The sequence below is a fragment of the Bombina bombina genome, chromosome 8, assembly GCF_027579735.1.
Source record: "Bombina bombina isolate aBomBom1 chromosome 8, aBomBom1.pri, whole genome shotgun sequence".
Lineage (NCBI taxonomy): Eukaryota > Metazoa > Chordata > Amphibia > Anura > Bombinatoridae > Bombina > Bombina bombina.
Genome location: NC_069506.1, coordinates 194,187,143 through 194,202,267, shown reverse-complemented (window position 1 = coordinate 194,202,267; position 15,125 = coordinate 194,187,143). Strand labels below are relative to the sequence as shown.

Genomic DNA, 15,125 nt, shown 5'->3' with positions numbered 1-15,125 from the left:
GGTGCGAATCCATGGGCTACTCATAGAGTAAGATTAGGATCCCTAGGATTTTATCCTTTCTCCAAGAAGGATTGGAGAAAAGGTTTATCAGCAAGTTCCTTAAAGGGACAAATTTCTGCTTTGTCTATTTTGTTACACAAACATCTGGCAGATATTCCGGATATTCAATCTTTTTGTCAGGCTCTGACTAGAATCAGGTCTGTGTTTAGACCAATTGCTCCTCCTTGGAGTTTGAATTTAGTTCTTAATGTTCTTCAAGGGGTTCCTTTTGAACCTATGCATTCCATAGATATTAAGTTGTTATCTTGGAAAGTATTATTTTTGGGTGCTATTTCTTCTGTTCGCAGAGTTTCTGAGCTTCAGCATTACAATGTGATTCTCCTTATCTTATTTTTCATTCCGATAAGGTAGTGTTGCGTACCAACCCTGGGTTTTCTTCCTAGGGTTGTTTCCAATGAAAGTATTATTCAGGAAATTGTTGTTACTTCATTGTGTACTAATCCTTCTTCAAAGAAGGAGCGTCTGTTACATAATTTGGACGTAGTCCGTGCCCGGAAGTTTTACTTGCAGGCGACTAAGGAATCTCGTCAATCATCTTCATTATTTGTTGTTCTTTCTGGGAAACGTAAGGGTCAGAAAGCTACGTCTAACTCTTTCTTTTTGGCTGAAGAGTATCATCCGTTTGGCATACGAGACTGCTGGACAGCAGCCTCCTGAACTAATTACAGCTCATTCCACTAGGGCTGTGGCTTCCTCATGGGCATTTTAAAATGATGCTTCTGTTAAACTGATTTGCAAGGCTGCAACTTGGTCGTCTCTTCATATTTTTTCTAAATTTTACAAATTTGATACTTTTGCCTCCCTCAAGCAGTGGTGCTTTCCGTTTAGGTTCCTGTCTTGTCCCTCCCTTTCATCCGTGTCCTATAGCTTTGGTATTGTATCCCATAAGTAAGGATGAAATCCATGGACTCGTCGTATCTTGTAAAAGAAAAGGAAATTTATGCTTACCTGATAAATTTCTTTCTTTTACGATACGACGAGTCCACAGCCCACCCTGTCGTTTTCTAAGACAGGTTTTTATTTTTGTTAAACTTCAGTCACCTCTGCACCTTGGCTTTTCCTTTCTCTTCCTAACTTCGGTCGAATGACTGGAGTGGGAGGGAAGGGAGGAGCTATATATACAGCTCTGCTGTGGTGCTCTTTGCCTCCTCCTGTTGACCAGGAGGCGATATCCCATAAGTAAGGATGAAATCCATGGACTCGTCGTATCGTAAAAGAAATAAATTTATCAGGTAATCATAAATTTCCTTTTTTTTCTTTTCATTCTCTTGGTATCTTTATTTGAAAAAGCAAGAATGTAAGCATAGGAGCCGGCCTATTTTTGGTTCAACACCTGGGTAGCACTTTCTGATTGGTGTCTAAATGTAGCCACCAATCAGCAAGTGCTACCCAGGTGCTGAACCAAAAATGGGCCAGCTCCTAAACTTACATTCAAATAAAGATACCAAGAGAACAAGGAAAAATTGATAATAAGAGTAAATTATAAAGTTGCTAATAATTGCATGCTCTATCTGAATCATGAAAGTTTAATTAAGTAAACATTTAATTACAAAAGTAAACCTAAAGGATCAATTTCTGAGGATACACTATATAATAATTTGTAACACATTAAAAGGAGACCAGTTTTACCCCTTCTAAGATACTGCAAAACAATGTATGCTTTTGCTAACAAAATGACAGTGGCAAGCCTGGTCTACACCAGTAACAAGACTGGATTTACTACTCCAAACAAGACAGATTTGTCTACTCTAAGGCAAGTGGTGGAAGATATGCATAAATAAAAAGAGAGAAGCGCTCAACCTGTGAATGAACAATAGCATAATAGTTTGTTCTATGGCTAATTACCACCCAAGAAGCAGCCTTTTTGCTCAACATGTGCCTTTCACAGAGAAGAACTTTCCTGTAGCATATCAGTCTGATCCTGACTTTACAGTACAGTCCAGCCCCGAAATACCAGGCAATGCCCCTCTGAACGAGAGAAACGGCTAAAACCCAGAAGTATGTTTTGGCCTAGTGTGGGCCTTGTAAGTGAGGTGCAGCCCTATCCCTCTAGGCACACTGAGCAAAGGGTCCACGTCTGGATGTGAGGAAATATGTTTGGCCATTAAAAGACAAATGCAGCAATGATTGTTTAAAAAAAGAAATGGTTCACACATCTGATTGTATGTTGTTTTCCTGTAATAATACAGAAGGGTTTTATAATTACTTACTAGGTGTTTTATGTGCCTAAAAATTCTAGATTTTACCTTTTACTTGTGTGGTACTTGAAACTGTTGAGTAGTATGTATTTATTCAATTGGATACTGGTTTTGAAAATATATTGCACAAATACCACACTGTTATTTGCTTGCTTTTTTTCCATCTTAATGGGAGGAGAGTCCACTGCTTCATTCATTACTTGTGGGTATTAAGAACCTGGCCACCAGGAGGAGGCAAAGACACCCCAGCCAAAGGCTTAAATACCTCCACCACTCCCCTCATCCCTCAGTCATTCTTTGCCTTTCGTCACAGGAGGTTGGCAGAGAAGTGTTGGAAGATTCTGAGTAGTCTCTTATGGAGGGTAGTACTCTTCGAAATGGGAGTGGAGCTTTAAGTAGTCCTGTCAGCCTCTCAGTGAGAGCATGGGTGAAAGTTAGAGTCTGGAGATGCAGGGAGAGTCTTTCTGTGAAACCATTCCGACTACGATTAACAGTTCCATAAGCAATCAGCGTTGACGAGTTTCGCTGCCTGCTTTTCTGCTCTCAAGTCCATGTCAGGAGCGATGCTACTACCCTATCACACTTGAAAGGCCGTTTTCCTGTTCCACGGCATAGATTCTGGTAAGATTGTTTAATTTATACACATATGATAACATAAGAAGACAGGGTCACAGTGTGTCTCCAATTATCTGTATAGAATCAAGGGTAATACCCTCGGAAAGTTGGGTTATGCTACAGGGGGGCTCTGTGCATAATATTATTATTGTGTTTTTATTGCTGTGTCATGTGTGAGATGAGGCTCTGTCAGTGTGTGAACAGTCAGTTTCTTAGCGAGAGATTGATGCGGGTCCTTTTTTGACGCGTTTTCTCTCTAGTGCAGGGGTGGTCCTGCATGGCTCTCCATGTGACCTGGTGTGGCCTCTTTAACTTCCTCTTTCTTGACCAGCGGTTATAGGAGACAAAGCTGTTTCTCTGTAGTCCGAGTCATAGGAGGTGGTGAGTGCCCCGGCCATTGGGATATAAAGGTGCCATTTAATTTCTATCTAGTCCGCAATAAAGGCGCACGCTATGGAGGACTCAGATATGTTAGAGGTTACTCCCTCTTTAATTAAACCTAATCTCTGTGTTTATTGTGAGGAGGTTCCGTTTGATCCACCTGCTCAACTCTGTTCCACATGGTTTTCTAAAATTGCAATATCTAAAAAGAATAAGATATTGAGTACAACTGAGCCGTCCACCTCTGAGTGTTCTCCATCCCGCGAGGTGCGTTCCCTACACTCGTCTCCGATTGCACATGCAGCTCCCCAGGGCGTTACTAATCCTCCCGCGGGAGGGGCCCTTTGGCTACCAGATTTCGCTGATCAGTTACAAATCTGCGGCCTTTTAATGCCTTACCACGCCCTGCTAAGAGCAAGCAAAAGGTGAAACATAGCTATCCATCCCAGGGGTCATCTTCTCCGCTGGATGTCTCTGACAGATTATCAGCGGATTAAGACGACTCTGACTCTTTGCTGGACGTTCTTTCTGGGTCGGAATCGGCGACTTCTAGGCCTAGGTCTGCGGAGGAGACAGATTTTAAATTTAAGATGGAGCGTTTGTGCTTTCTGCTGAAAAAGGTGCTTGCTACACTGGAGGTTCCTGAAACTTGGTTCGTCCTTTTCCCCTTCTACTTCTTTTAAAAAGCTGTTTCCCGTTCCGGACTCGCAGCTTGAGCTGTGGGAGGCAATTCCTAAAGTGGATGGTGCTATCTCCATCCTCGCTAAGAGAACAACTATCCTGCTCGAAGATAACTCTTCGTTCAAGGAGCCCATGGATAAAAAAAATTTGAGTCCATGTTGAGAAAGATGTTTCAACTCACAGGGTTCGTTTTTCAACCGGCAGCAGCGGTCACTGCGGTGGCTGGTGCAGCTACCTATTGATGTGACACTCGGTCAGCTATGGTTGAGGTGGAGACTCCCCTTGAGGAGATTCAGGAACAAATTAAGGCCTTGAGGGTAGCTCATTCGTTCATCTGTGATGCAAATATGCAGATTATTCACCTGAATGCAAAGACATCAGGTTTTTCTGTTTTAGCCCATAGGGCTCTGTGGTTAAAGGACAGTAAACACCAGAATTTTTGTTGTTTAAAAAGGTAGATAATCCCTTTATTACCAATTCCCCGATTTTGCATAACCAACACAGTTATAATAATATACTTTTTATCTCTTTGATTACCTTGTATCTATGCCTCTGCAAACTGCCCCCTTTTTTCAGTGTTTTTGACAGACTTGCATTTTTAGCCAATCAGTGCTGGCTCCTAGGAGCTTCACGTGCCTGAGCTCAATGTTATCTATATGAAACACATGAACTAAAGCCCTCTAGTGGTGAAAAACTGTCAAAATGCTTTCAAATTACAGGCAGTCTTCAAGGTCTAAGAAATTAGCACATGAACCTCCTAGATTTAGCTTTCAACTAAGAATACCAAGAGAACAAAGCAAAATTGGTAATAAAAGTAAATTGGAAAGTTGTTTAAAATTGCATGCCCTATTTAAATCATGAAAGTTTTTTTTTTACTTTACTGTCCCTTTAAAGTCATGGTCTGCTGACATTACTTCCAAGTCTAGATTACTTTCCCTCCGTTTAAAGGGAAGGTTCTTTTTGGTCCAGGCCTGGACTCTATCATATCCACGGTCACAGGAGGCAAGGGTGCATTCCTGCCACAGGATAAGAAGAATAAGCCTAAGAGGTCTCATCGCCAGCAGCCTGCCAGGAAGACAGAGCAGTCCAAGAGATCTTGGAAGCCAGCTAACTCTTAGAACAAAACGAAGCAGAGTAAGAAGCCCGCCGAGACAAAATCAGCATGAAGGGACGGCCCCCCATCCTGTAGATCGCATAGGGGGCAGACTATCTCTTTTTTGCATAGGCCTGGATAAGAGACGTTCAGGACCCTTGGGTTCTGGAGTTCGTTGCCCAGGGTTACAGGATAGGGTTCAAGACTCATCCGCCCAGAGGCAGATTCCTCCTGTCAAACCTATCAAGTCCAGAGTCCTAAGATGCGTGAGGGATCTCTCCTCTCTCGGAGTAATCGTCCCAGTCCTCTAGCAGAAAGAGGTCTGGGGTATTATTCAAACCTTTTCGTGGTTCCAAAGAAGGAGGGCACGTTTCGTCCGATTCTGTCTAGTGTTTAAACATGTTTCTGTCAGTCCCATCGTTCAAAATGGAGACAATCGGGTTGATTCTGACCCTAGTTCAAGAGGGACAGTTCATGTCAACATGGATCACTTCAGGTTCCTATGAGTCGCATTTCTGGACCAACACTTCCAGATGGGGAGCTGTTTGGGGTGCCAGAAAGGCACAGGGAAGGTTGAATCGAGGAATCAAGTCTACCAATAAATATTCTGGAACTTCGAGCGATATTCAACGATTTGAAAGCTTGGCCCCCCCTGGGGTCGTCTCAATTCATCAGATTCCAGTCGGACAACATTACCTCAGTGGGCTACATAAACCATCAGCGGGGGAACGAGAAGCTCAGCCTTGAGGAAAGTATCTCAGATTCTGGAATGGGCAGAGATCCACAATTGTTCGCTCTCAGCGATCCACATTCCGGGTGTGGACAACTGTGAAGCAGACAATCGTTTCATCCAAGGGAATCGTCTCTTCACCCCGAAGTGTTCGCGGATATCTGCAACAGATGGGGGCGCCGGAGATAGATCTCATGGCATCCAGACTCAACTTCAAGCTACCCAGATATGGGTTGCGGACCATTTATCCCCAGGCAGAGCTGATAGATGCCTTAGCAGTGCCCTGGGAGATCAACCTACTTTACATCTTTCCGCCGTTGCCTCTTCTACCTCAAGTAGTGGCCCGCATCAAGCAGGAGCAACTTTGGCTATTCTGATTGCTCTGTCGTGGCCATGGAGGACATGGTTTGCGGATCTGGTGGGGATGTCATTGTCTCCTCCATGGAGGCATTTACCCTGTTGCAAAGATCTGCTGGTTCAGGGTCCCTTTCTTTACCAAAATCTCGATTCACTGAGGCTGACTGCATGGGGATTGAACGTCTAGGCTTAGCCAAGAGAGGTTTTTTGGAGAGAGTGATTGATACTCTCATTCAGACCAGGAAGCCGGTCACTCGGCACATCTATCATAAGGTGTGGAGGACCTACCTGTTCTGGTCTGAGGAACGGGGATACCCCTGGCACAAGGTTAGGGTATCCAGGATTTTGGCTTTTCTTCAGGACGGGCTGGATAGGGGTCTTGCCGACAGTTCCTTAAAGGGAAAGATTTCGGCTTTATCTGTACTGTTACACAAGAAGCTAGCTGAGCTTCTTGACATTCAGTTCTTCGTTCAGGCTCTGTCTAGGATCAGACCTGTCTTTAGAAATTCTGCTTCTCCCTGGAGCTTAAGGACCACAGCACTTTTCCATTTTCTGACCGTTTGGGACCAAGGCTATTTTTACATTTCTGCAGTGTTTGTGTTTAGCTGTAATTTTCCTCTTACTCATTTACTGTACCCATACATCATATATACCGTTTTTCTCGCCATTAAACAGACTTTCTAAAGATACCACTATTTTCATCATATCTTATAATTTACTATAAAGGAAAAAAAAACACACTTTTTCTAACTTTGACCCCTAAAATCTGTTACACATCTACAACCACCAAAAAACAACCATGCTAAATAGTTTCTAAATTTTGTCCTGAGTTTAGAAATACCCAATATTTACAGGGCAATAAATACAAGTAGCACTTTGCTATTTCCATTCCACTTTTTTTCAAAATTAGCGATAGTTACTTTACATTGGAACACTGATATCTATCAGGAATCCCTGAATATCCCTTGACATGTATATATTTTTTTCTTTTTTAAGACATGATGAGTCCACGGATCATCTTAATTACTAATGGGATTTTCACCTCCTGGTCAGCAGGAGGAGGCAAAGAGCACCACAGCAGAGCTGTTAAATAGCTCCTCCCTTCCCTCCCACTCCAGTCATTCGACCAAAGTTAGGAAGAGAAAGGAAAAGCCAAGGTGCAGAGGTGTCTGAAGTTTACAATAACCCACAACCTGTCTAAAAGAACAGGGCGGGCCGTGGACTAGTGTCAAAAAAGAAATAAATTTATCAGGTAAGCATAAATTTTCTTTTCTTTTTTAAGACACGATGAGTCCACAGATCATCTTAATTACTAATGGGATTCAATACCCAAGCTAGAGTACACAGATGATATGGGAGGGACAAGACAGGTAACCTAAACGGAAGGCACCACTGCTTGAAGAACCTTTCTCCCAAAAGCGGCCTCAGCCGAGGCAAAAGTGACAACTTTGTAAAATTTTGAAAAAATGTGAAGAGAGGACCAAGTTGCAGCCTTGCAAATCTGTTCCACAGAAGCTTCATTTTTGAATGCCCATGAGGAAGCAACAGCCCTTGTGGAATGAGCCGTAATCCTCACGTGAGGCTGCTGTCCAGCAGTCTCAAAAACAAAATGTATGATACTCTTCAGCGAAAAAGAAAGAGAATTAGCCGTAACGCTCTGTCCCTTACGTTTTCCTGAGAAAATCACAACAAAGAAGAAGACTGACGAAAGTCCTTAGTCGCCTGCAGGAAAAACTTCAAAGCACGGACCCCGTCCAAATTGTGTAGGAAACGTTCCTTCTAAGAAGGAGTATGACACAAGGACAGAACAACAATCTCCTGAATAAAGTTCCGATTAGAAAACACTGTTAGGAAGAATTCCTATTTTAATACATAAAACTACCTTATCCGAATTGAAAATAAAGTAAGGAGACATACTGCATTGCCGAGAACTCTGACACTCTTCGAGTAGAAGAAGTAGCCAAGAGAAAAAAAACTTTCCAAGATAATACCACAATATCTAAGGAGGACATAGGTTCAAACGGAGCCCCTTGATAACTAAATTAAGACTCCATGAAGGAGTAACTGATTTAAACACCGGCCCGATCCTGACCAAGGCCTGGCAAAAAGATTGAACATCTTGGACATCTGCCAAAAAATTAGAAAAGGTTGTTAAGCCTTTCTCCAAACCCTCTTGGAGAAAAGACAAAATCTTAGGAATGAAGGAGTAACTGATTTAAACACCGGCCCGATCCTGACCAAGGCCTGGCAAAAAGATTGAACATCTGGGACATCTGCCAAAAAATTAGAAAAGGTTGTTAAGCCTTTCTCCAAACCCTCTTGGAGAAAAGACAAGAGGAGGTGAATATCCCATTAGTAACTAAGATGATCCGTGGACTCATCGTGTCAAAAAAGAAATACATTTATCAGGTAAGCATAAATTTTCTTTTTTTTAGAAGACAACCCAAAGTATTGATCTAGGCCCATTTTGGTATATTTCATGCCACCATTTCACGGCCAAATGCGATCAAATAATAAAAATTGTTTTTCACAAACTTTTTAGGTTTCTTACTGAAATTATTTACAAACAGCTTGGGCAATTATGGCACACATAGTTGTAATTTCTTCTCTGGGATCCCCTTTGTTCAGAAATAGCAGACATATATGGCTTTGGTGTTGCTTTTTGGTAATTAGAAGGCCGCTAAATGCGCTGCGCACCACACATGTATTTTGCCCAGCAGTGACGGGGTTAATTAGGGAGCTTGCAGGGTTAATTTTAGCTTTAGTGTAGAGATCAGCCTCCCACATGACACATCCCACCCTCTGATCCCTCCCAAACGGCTCTCTTCCCTCCCCCACCCCAGTACTAAAATAAAAGGGTGTTTGTTTGTTTTTTAAACATAATTCTGCTGTGTACGATCCCCCCTTAGCCCCCAACCTCCCTGATCTCCCCCCCCCCCCCCAAACAGCTCTCTTACCCTCCCCCTCTACCTTATTGAGTGACATCTTGGGTACTGGCATCTGTCTGTCAGTACCCAGTTTTCCATAAAATATGGTATTTAAAAATAAAAGAAATTATTATAAAATTATTCAATATTTTCTGTAGTGTAGCTGCCCCCCCTCCTCAATATATCCTCTCTCCTATTATTGTGCCATAGTGTAGCGTTGCCACCCGCTCCTGCCCCATGCATGCCCCCTGTGGCCCTGCACGCGATCCCGCCCCCCTCTGACACACTTCCTTCCATTGATGGCCGCCCACCTGCATCGGCTCCCACCCACCAACGATCACGGTCATCGATGGCCGATGCAGAGAGAGCCGCAGAGTGGCTCTTTCTGCATCGGAATGCTAACAAATGTTATTGCAGGATGCCTCAATATTGAGGCATCACTGCAATAACATGAAAGTGTCTGGAAGCGATCAGTATCACTTCCACCGCTTGGAAAGACCGACGTACAGGGTACGTCCTTGGTCGTTAATGACCTTTTTCTGTAGGATGTACCCTGTACGTCGTCGATCGTTAAGGGGTTAAACTTGGTTCTTAAAGTTTTGCAGAGGGCTCCGTTTGAGCCTATGCATGCGCTTGACATTCAAATTCTTTCCTGGAAAGTCCTATTCCTACTGGCATTTGCATCGGCTCGCAGAGTCTCTGAGTTAGGGGCCTTGCAATGTGAGCCTCCTTTCCTGGTCTTTTACGCTGATAAGGCTGTTCTTTGCACTGGATTGGGGTTTCTTCCCAAGGTTGTGTCAAATCTTAACATCAATCAGGAAATAGTAGTTCCTTCTTTGTGTACTAACCCTTCTTCATCAAAGGAAAGGTTGCTTCATAATTTGGATGTGGTTCGGGCTTTGAAGTTTTATCTTCAGGCCACAAAGGAGTTCAGATAGTCTTCGTCTTTGTGGTGTATTCGGGGAAGCGCAGGGGGCAGAGGGCCTCTTCCACTTCACTGTCTTTTTGGTTGAGGAGCATTATCCGTCTTGCCTATGAGACAGCGGGACATAAGCCTTCTCAGAGGATTACGGCTCACTCAACCAGGGCTGTGGCCTCTTCTTGGGCATTTAAGAACAAGGCCTCTATGGAGCAGATTTGTAAGGCGGCCACTTGGTCTTCTTTACATACTTTCGCAAAATTTAACAAATTTGATGTTTTCGCTTCGGCGGAAGCAGCTTTTGGGAGAATGGTTCTGCAGGCTGTGGTGCCCTCATTTAGGGTCTGCCTCCCTTTACCCTCCTGTTTTTTTTCAATAAGTGTCCTCTAGAGCTTTGGTATTTGTTCCCACAAGTAATGAATTAAGCAGTGGACTCTCCTCCCATTAAGATGGAAAAAATAAATTATGCTTACCTGATAATTTCATTTCCATCTCTGGGAGGAGAGTCCACGGCTCCTGCCCATTTCTTCGGTGGGTGGACCTAAATGTATTTGTATTCTTCTGGCACCATTTATACCCTGATATTTATCCTACTGTTCCTTGTTTCCTTGGCAGAATGACTGGGGGATGAGGGGAGTGGGGGAGGTATTTAAGCTTTTGGCTGGGGTGTCTTTGCCTCCTACTGGTGGTCAGGTTCTTAATTCCCACAAGTAATGAATGAAGCAATGGACTATCCTCCCACAGATGGAAATGAAATTATCAGGTAAGCATAATTTATGTTTTTATACACATTAAATTGTTCTGTATAGTATTTAAATGTGTTTGTATATAGATCAAGGGAATGTTTAATATCTTCTAAACTTCGGTGTGTGTGTTTTGTTTTTTTGCAGTGTCAAGAGGTCATCGAAACATCACTGAATGTAGCTCAGTTGTTAGCCAATGATGTTGACTTCCACGCATTTCCTTTTAAAGAATTTGGTAAAGGCTTGATTAAAAAGTGTAAAACCAGCCCTGATGCTTTTATACAAATAGCTCTTCAGCTTGCACACTACAGGGTAAGGATTGCTCTTCAGTGCTATTTTATAGTTTGTCATTCTTTGAAACATTCATAAGTTGATACTTAGATACTGCATTTAATCATTATCTATGAGGGACAAATGACTTCCTTATTTAACTATGTAATGTAAAACTGCTAAAAGACTTGTCAGGGGTATAGATAGTTCAGGAAGAATAATATATTAATGGTGTGTTGAAGCTGATAGGTTTAAATCACAGTTAATATTTGTAATACTTTATATTTTAGAGCTTATACAGAATTGACCAAAACATGCCAAATAATTTCATAGATGTATTTGAGTGATTGATTCATTTATAGAAGATTTTTAGTTTGAATAACCTTAAAGAGACATGAAACCCCAAAAAATTATTTCGTGATTTAGATAGAGAATTCAATTTTAAACAGCCTTCCAGTTTACAACAATCAGCAGCTCCTGGACCTAACTAGGTATCCTTTTTACCAAAGGATACCAAGAGAACAATACAAATTAGATAACAGAAGTAAATTGGAAGGTTGTTTAAAATCACATGCTCTACCTGAATTTTAAATGAAAAAAATTGAGTTTAATGTCCCTTTTAACCACTTTCTGCCAGCTGTTAGTTAGTCTTTATGCTAGCATAATTTAAATTTTCCTTCAGCCTAATCTAAGTATTATAGCATGGGCACACACTCTACTGTAGCGTGAAACCTAGTATATCAGAGTAATCTGAAGCCAGCTAGGGCCCTAAATATGTCTCTTGACTCAATAACGTGTATTAGGTCATATGTCTGTTAGTCTCTGTCTCTGTGCTATAGGACATAATCTCTAGGAAGCCATAGGGGATAGCATTTTGAACAAAAACTTGAAAAATGTCTTCTTTCAAAGGACAAAGGAAAGTTCTGTCTAACATATGAGGCATCCATGACACGACTTTTCAGAGAAGGGCGAACAGAAACTGTCCGTTCATGTACTGTTGAGTCATCTGACTTTGTAAAATCTATGATGGATAAATCAGCAACTGTGAGTATCTTAATTGTGATTTTTTTTTTTAATTAGACCACTTTTGTTTGTGATTATTAAATTTTACAATTGAGTACTCAAAATTGAAGAAGTGCCCTCCCCCTTTTTTATTTTTTTAATTACTGACAGAATGAGGAACGGCTGAGACTTTTCAGATATGCAGCTGATAAACATCAAATGCTTTACCGCAATGCTATGACTGGTGCTGGAATTGATAGGCATCTTTTCTGCCTTTATGTTGTATCCAAATACCTTGGATTGGATTCACCTTTTTTGAAACAGGTGTAGTACCTTAAGATTTGTATGCTTTATTTATGCATGTGTATTTATATATCGTGACATCCATTTCTTTTTTTCATTTAGGTACTATCTGAACCATGGCGCCTGTCAACCAGTCAGACACCAATTCAGCAGGTTGAACTCTTTGACCTGGTGAACCATCCAGAATACGTCTCATGTGGCGGTGGCTTTGGACCTGTAAGAAAACCTTTTTACAAAATGTTAAAAGCTATTGGCCTATCTTGATAAAGTTGTATCTCTTTTGAATAAATATTTAGTAGTTATAAGTTTGTTTTTGTATTTTTTTCCATTTCCTGTTAATTTTTGTGTTCCAGAAAGTTTTGTTCTTTGTGGAAAATTTACCTCTGTTTCTTTTTGTTTGTTTTTATTTTAGGTGGCTGATGACGGCTACGGAGTCTCTTACATTATTGTTGGTGAAAATCTAATTAACTACCATATATCAAGCAAATTCTCCAGTAGTGAGACAGTGAGTTATTTTTTTTTTATTTATAAATATGGATTCATTATTAACTTTAAAATGCTTTTTTAATGAGAATTTAGTTTGTCATAGTTTTATTGTTGTGGTTACACAAATTCTAAATTTTGATAACATATATACAGTATGTATATGTGAGTATGTATGTATGTGTATATACTGTGTGTGTGTGTATGTATATATATATATATATATAGAGAGAGAGAGAGAGAGAGAGAGAGAGAGAGAGAGAGAGAGAGAGAGAGAGAGAGAGAGAGAGAGAGAGATGCAAATAATCTATATTTCTTTTGTAAGATGAGTCCTTATATCCCACGTTATAGACGACTATTTCTCCTTTCCCCACTCAGTTTTTGACCTCAGAGGAGAGAGGTTGAGAGAGGTGACCTGCAAGCAAGTTTTTAATATGTTCTATCCTCATTTCTTGGGAGCTCAGACCTGACTTGAGACCCAGTACTCCTTCTCAGCTTCACTCAGGGAAGCTTTGAAGATTACTTCTACAAGATTCTGAGTGCACCAAGGTTTAAGGAATACCTCTGTTAATGCACTACAATACCTTAAAGGGACATTTAAAAAGAACATGCAATTATCTCATTTGCTTCATTCTCTTGATATCCTGTGTTGAAAAGCATATCTAAATAGGCTCAGTAGCTGCTGATTGGTGGCTGCACATAGATGCCTCGTGTGATTGGCTCACCCATGTGTATTGCTATTTCTTCAGCAAAGGATATCAGAAGAATGAAGCAAATTAAATAATAGAAATAAATTGCAATGTTCTTAAAAATTGTATTCTCTATCTGAATTATGAAAGAAAATGTTGGGGTTTCATGTCCCTTTAAGGCTGCTTCTGCTGCTATAATTGCCCTCAGGCATGGTAGGGACCCCATCCCTTAGCCTCCACCTGAGGGGTTGCAGGTATATCCTCATGTATACTCTGCAGTATATTTACTTGCACTGGATGGGCTCTCTGCTGGATCTGTGAGGGGAAGGCCTCAGCATGCTTGTAAGACATAGTAGAGGGATGCTTCACTCCAGGTAATTGACTCAGTGCACATCCCAGGAGCTATCACTAGTACTTTCCATTTACAGGTACCACATAGCTGGGGGGTTCACAGCCTCACACACTGGCACTTTATCTATGTGCATAACTTTGGAATTGAGCGTCTGGGGGCTCAGAAACCTTTTTCTTCTCTTACATTTAATACCTTTTGGCAGGTCAGCCTGAATTTTTTTGCTTATTTCTTACTATATCAAAATACTGTACTGTATCTTTAAGAAAACAGCTGACTGCCTTGAGCAGTTAGCGTTTCAGCTAAGTATGGATGCGGTTGGGAAAGGGAGCACATGAGGAACCTGAGGAGTAATTTTTATTAATTTGCTTTTTTTTTTTCTCTCAGGCCTCTGCCTGGATATTGTTCAGGTGGTAAGCACCACCCCACCTTTTGGCACCCGTTCTCTCTCCCTGACAAAATGAAAATGTATCCCCTGCCACCTGTATCCCCTTTCCACCAGTCAGTTACCATCTACCTTAAAAAGCTCTGACTCTGCTGAGTCCTTGTTAGAGGGATCTGAGGGTGAAATTTCCTCTGAGGAATCTGAACCAATTACAGCTCTTTAAAGTTTATCAGTTTCCTGCTTCAGGAGGTTTTGAATACCTTAAAGTTATCAGTGTCTACACCTGAGGATTCAAAACCTGTAAATAAGTTGAATCAAGTCTTTAAAGCTCTGCCCAAGGTACCTAAGGCCTTTGAAGCTTCAGATTTGGTTACAGATTGGATAGCCTAAGAATGGAAAAAAAACATGTATTCCCTATGCACCCTCTAACATGTTCAAAATTAAGTACCCACTTTCAGAAAATAATATGGTAGCCTGAGAAGTAGTCCCTAAGTTAGATGGGCCTATTTCCACTTAAGCGAGATGCATTACTATTCCTTTTGAGAATTTTCTTCTTAAAACAAGGAGAGTCCACAGCTGCATTCATTACTTTTGGGAAATACAGAACCTGGCCACCAGGAGAGCAAAGACACCCCAGCCAAAGGCTTAAATACCTCCCCACTTCCCTCATCCCCCAGTCATTCTTTGCCTTTCGTCACAGGAGGTTGGCAGAGAAGTGTCGGAAGATTACGGAGTAGTCTCTTATGGAGGGTAGTACTCTTCGAAATGGGACTGGAGTTTTATGTAGTCCTGTCAGCCTTTCAGTGGGAGCATGGATGAAAGTTAGAGTCCGGAGATGCAGGGAGAGTCTTTCTGCGAAACCATCCCATCTCATATTAACAGCTCCATAAACAATCAGCGTTGATGAGTTTCGCTGCCTGCTTTCTTCACTCAAGGCCAT

At 41.5% G+C, this 15,125-nt stretch overlaps 1 protein-coding gene across 1 annotated transcript in view; it reads left to right on the top strand.

Moving 5' to 3' along the window:
• LOC128638699 (carnitine O-palmitoyltransferase 1, liver isoform) overlaps positions 1-15,125 on the top strand; it is a 525,225-nt gene that overhangs the window by 484,880 nt on the left and 25,220 nt on the right. The window contains exons 14-18 of the mRNA XM_053690821.1: positions 10,852-11,016; positions 11,884-12,018; positions 12,148-12,300; positions 12,382-12,495; positions 12,692-12,784. Coding sequence (XP_053546796.1) covers positions 10,852-11,016; positions 11,884-12,018; positions 12,148-12,300; positions 12,382-12,495; positions 12,692-12,784 — 660 coding nt within the window. The remainder of the gene's footprint in view (positions 1-10,851; positions 11,017-11,883; positions 12,019-12,147; positions 12,301-12,381; positions 12,496-12,691; positions 12,785-15,125) is intronic.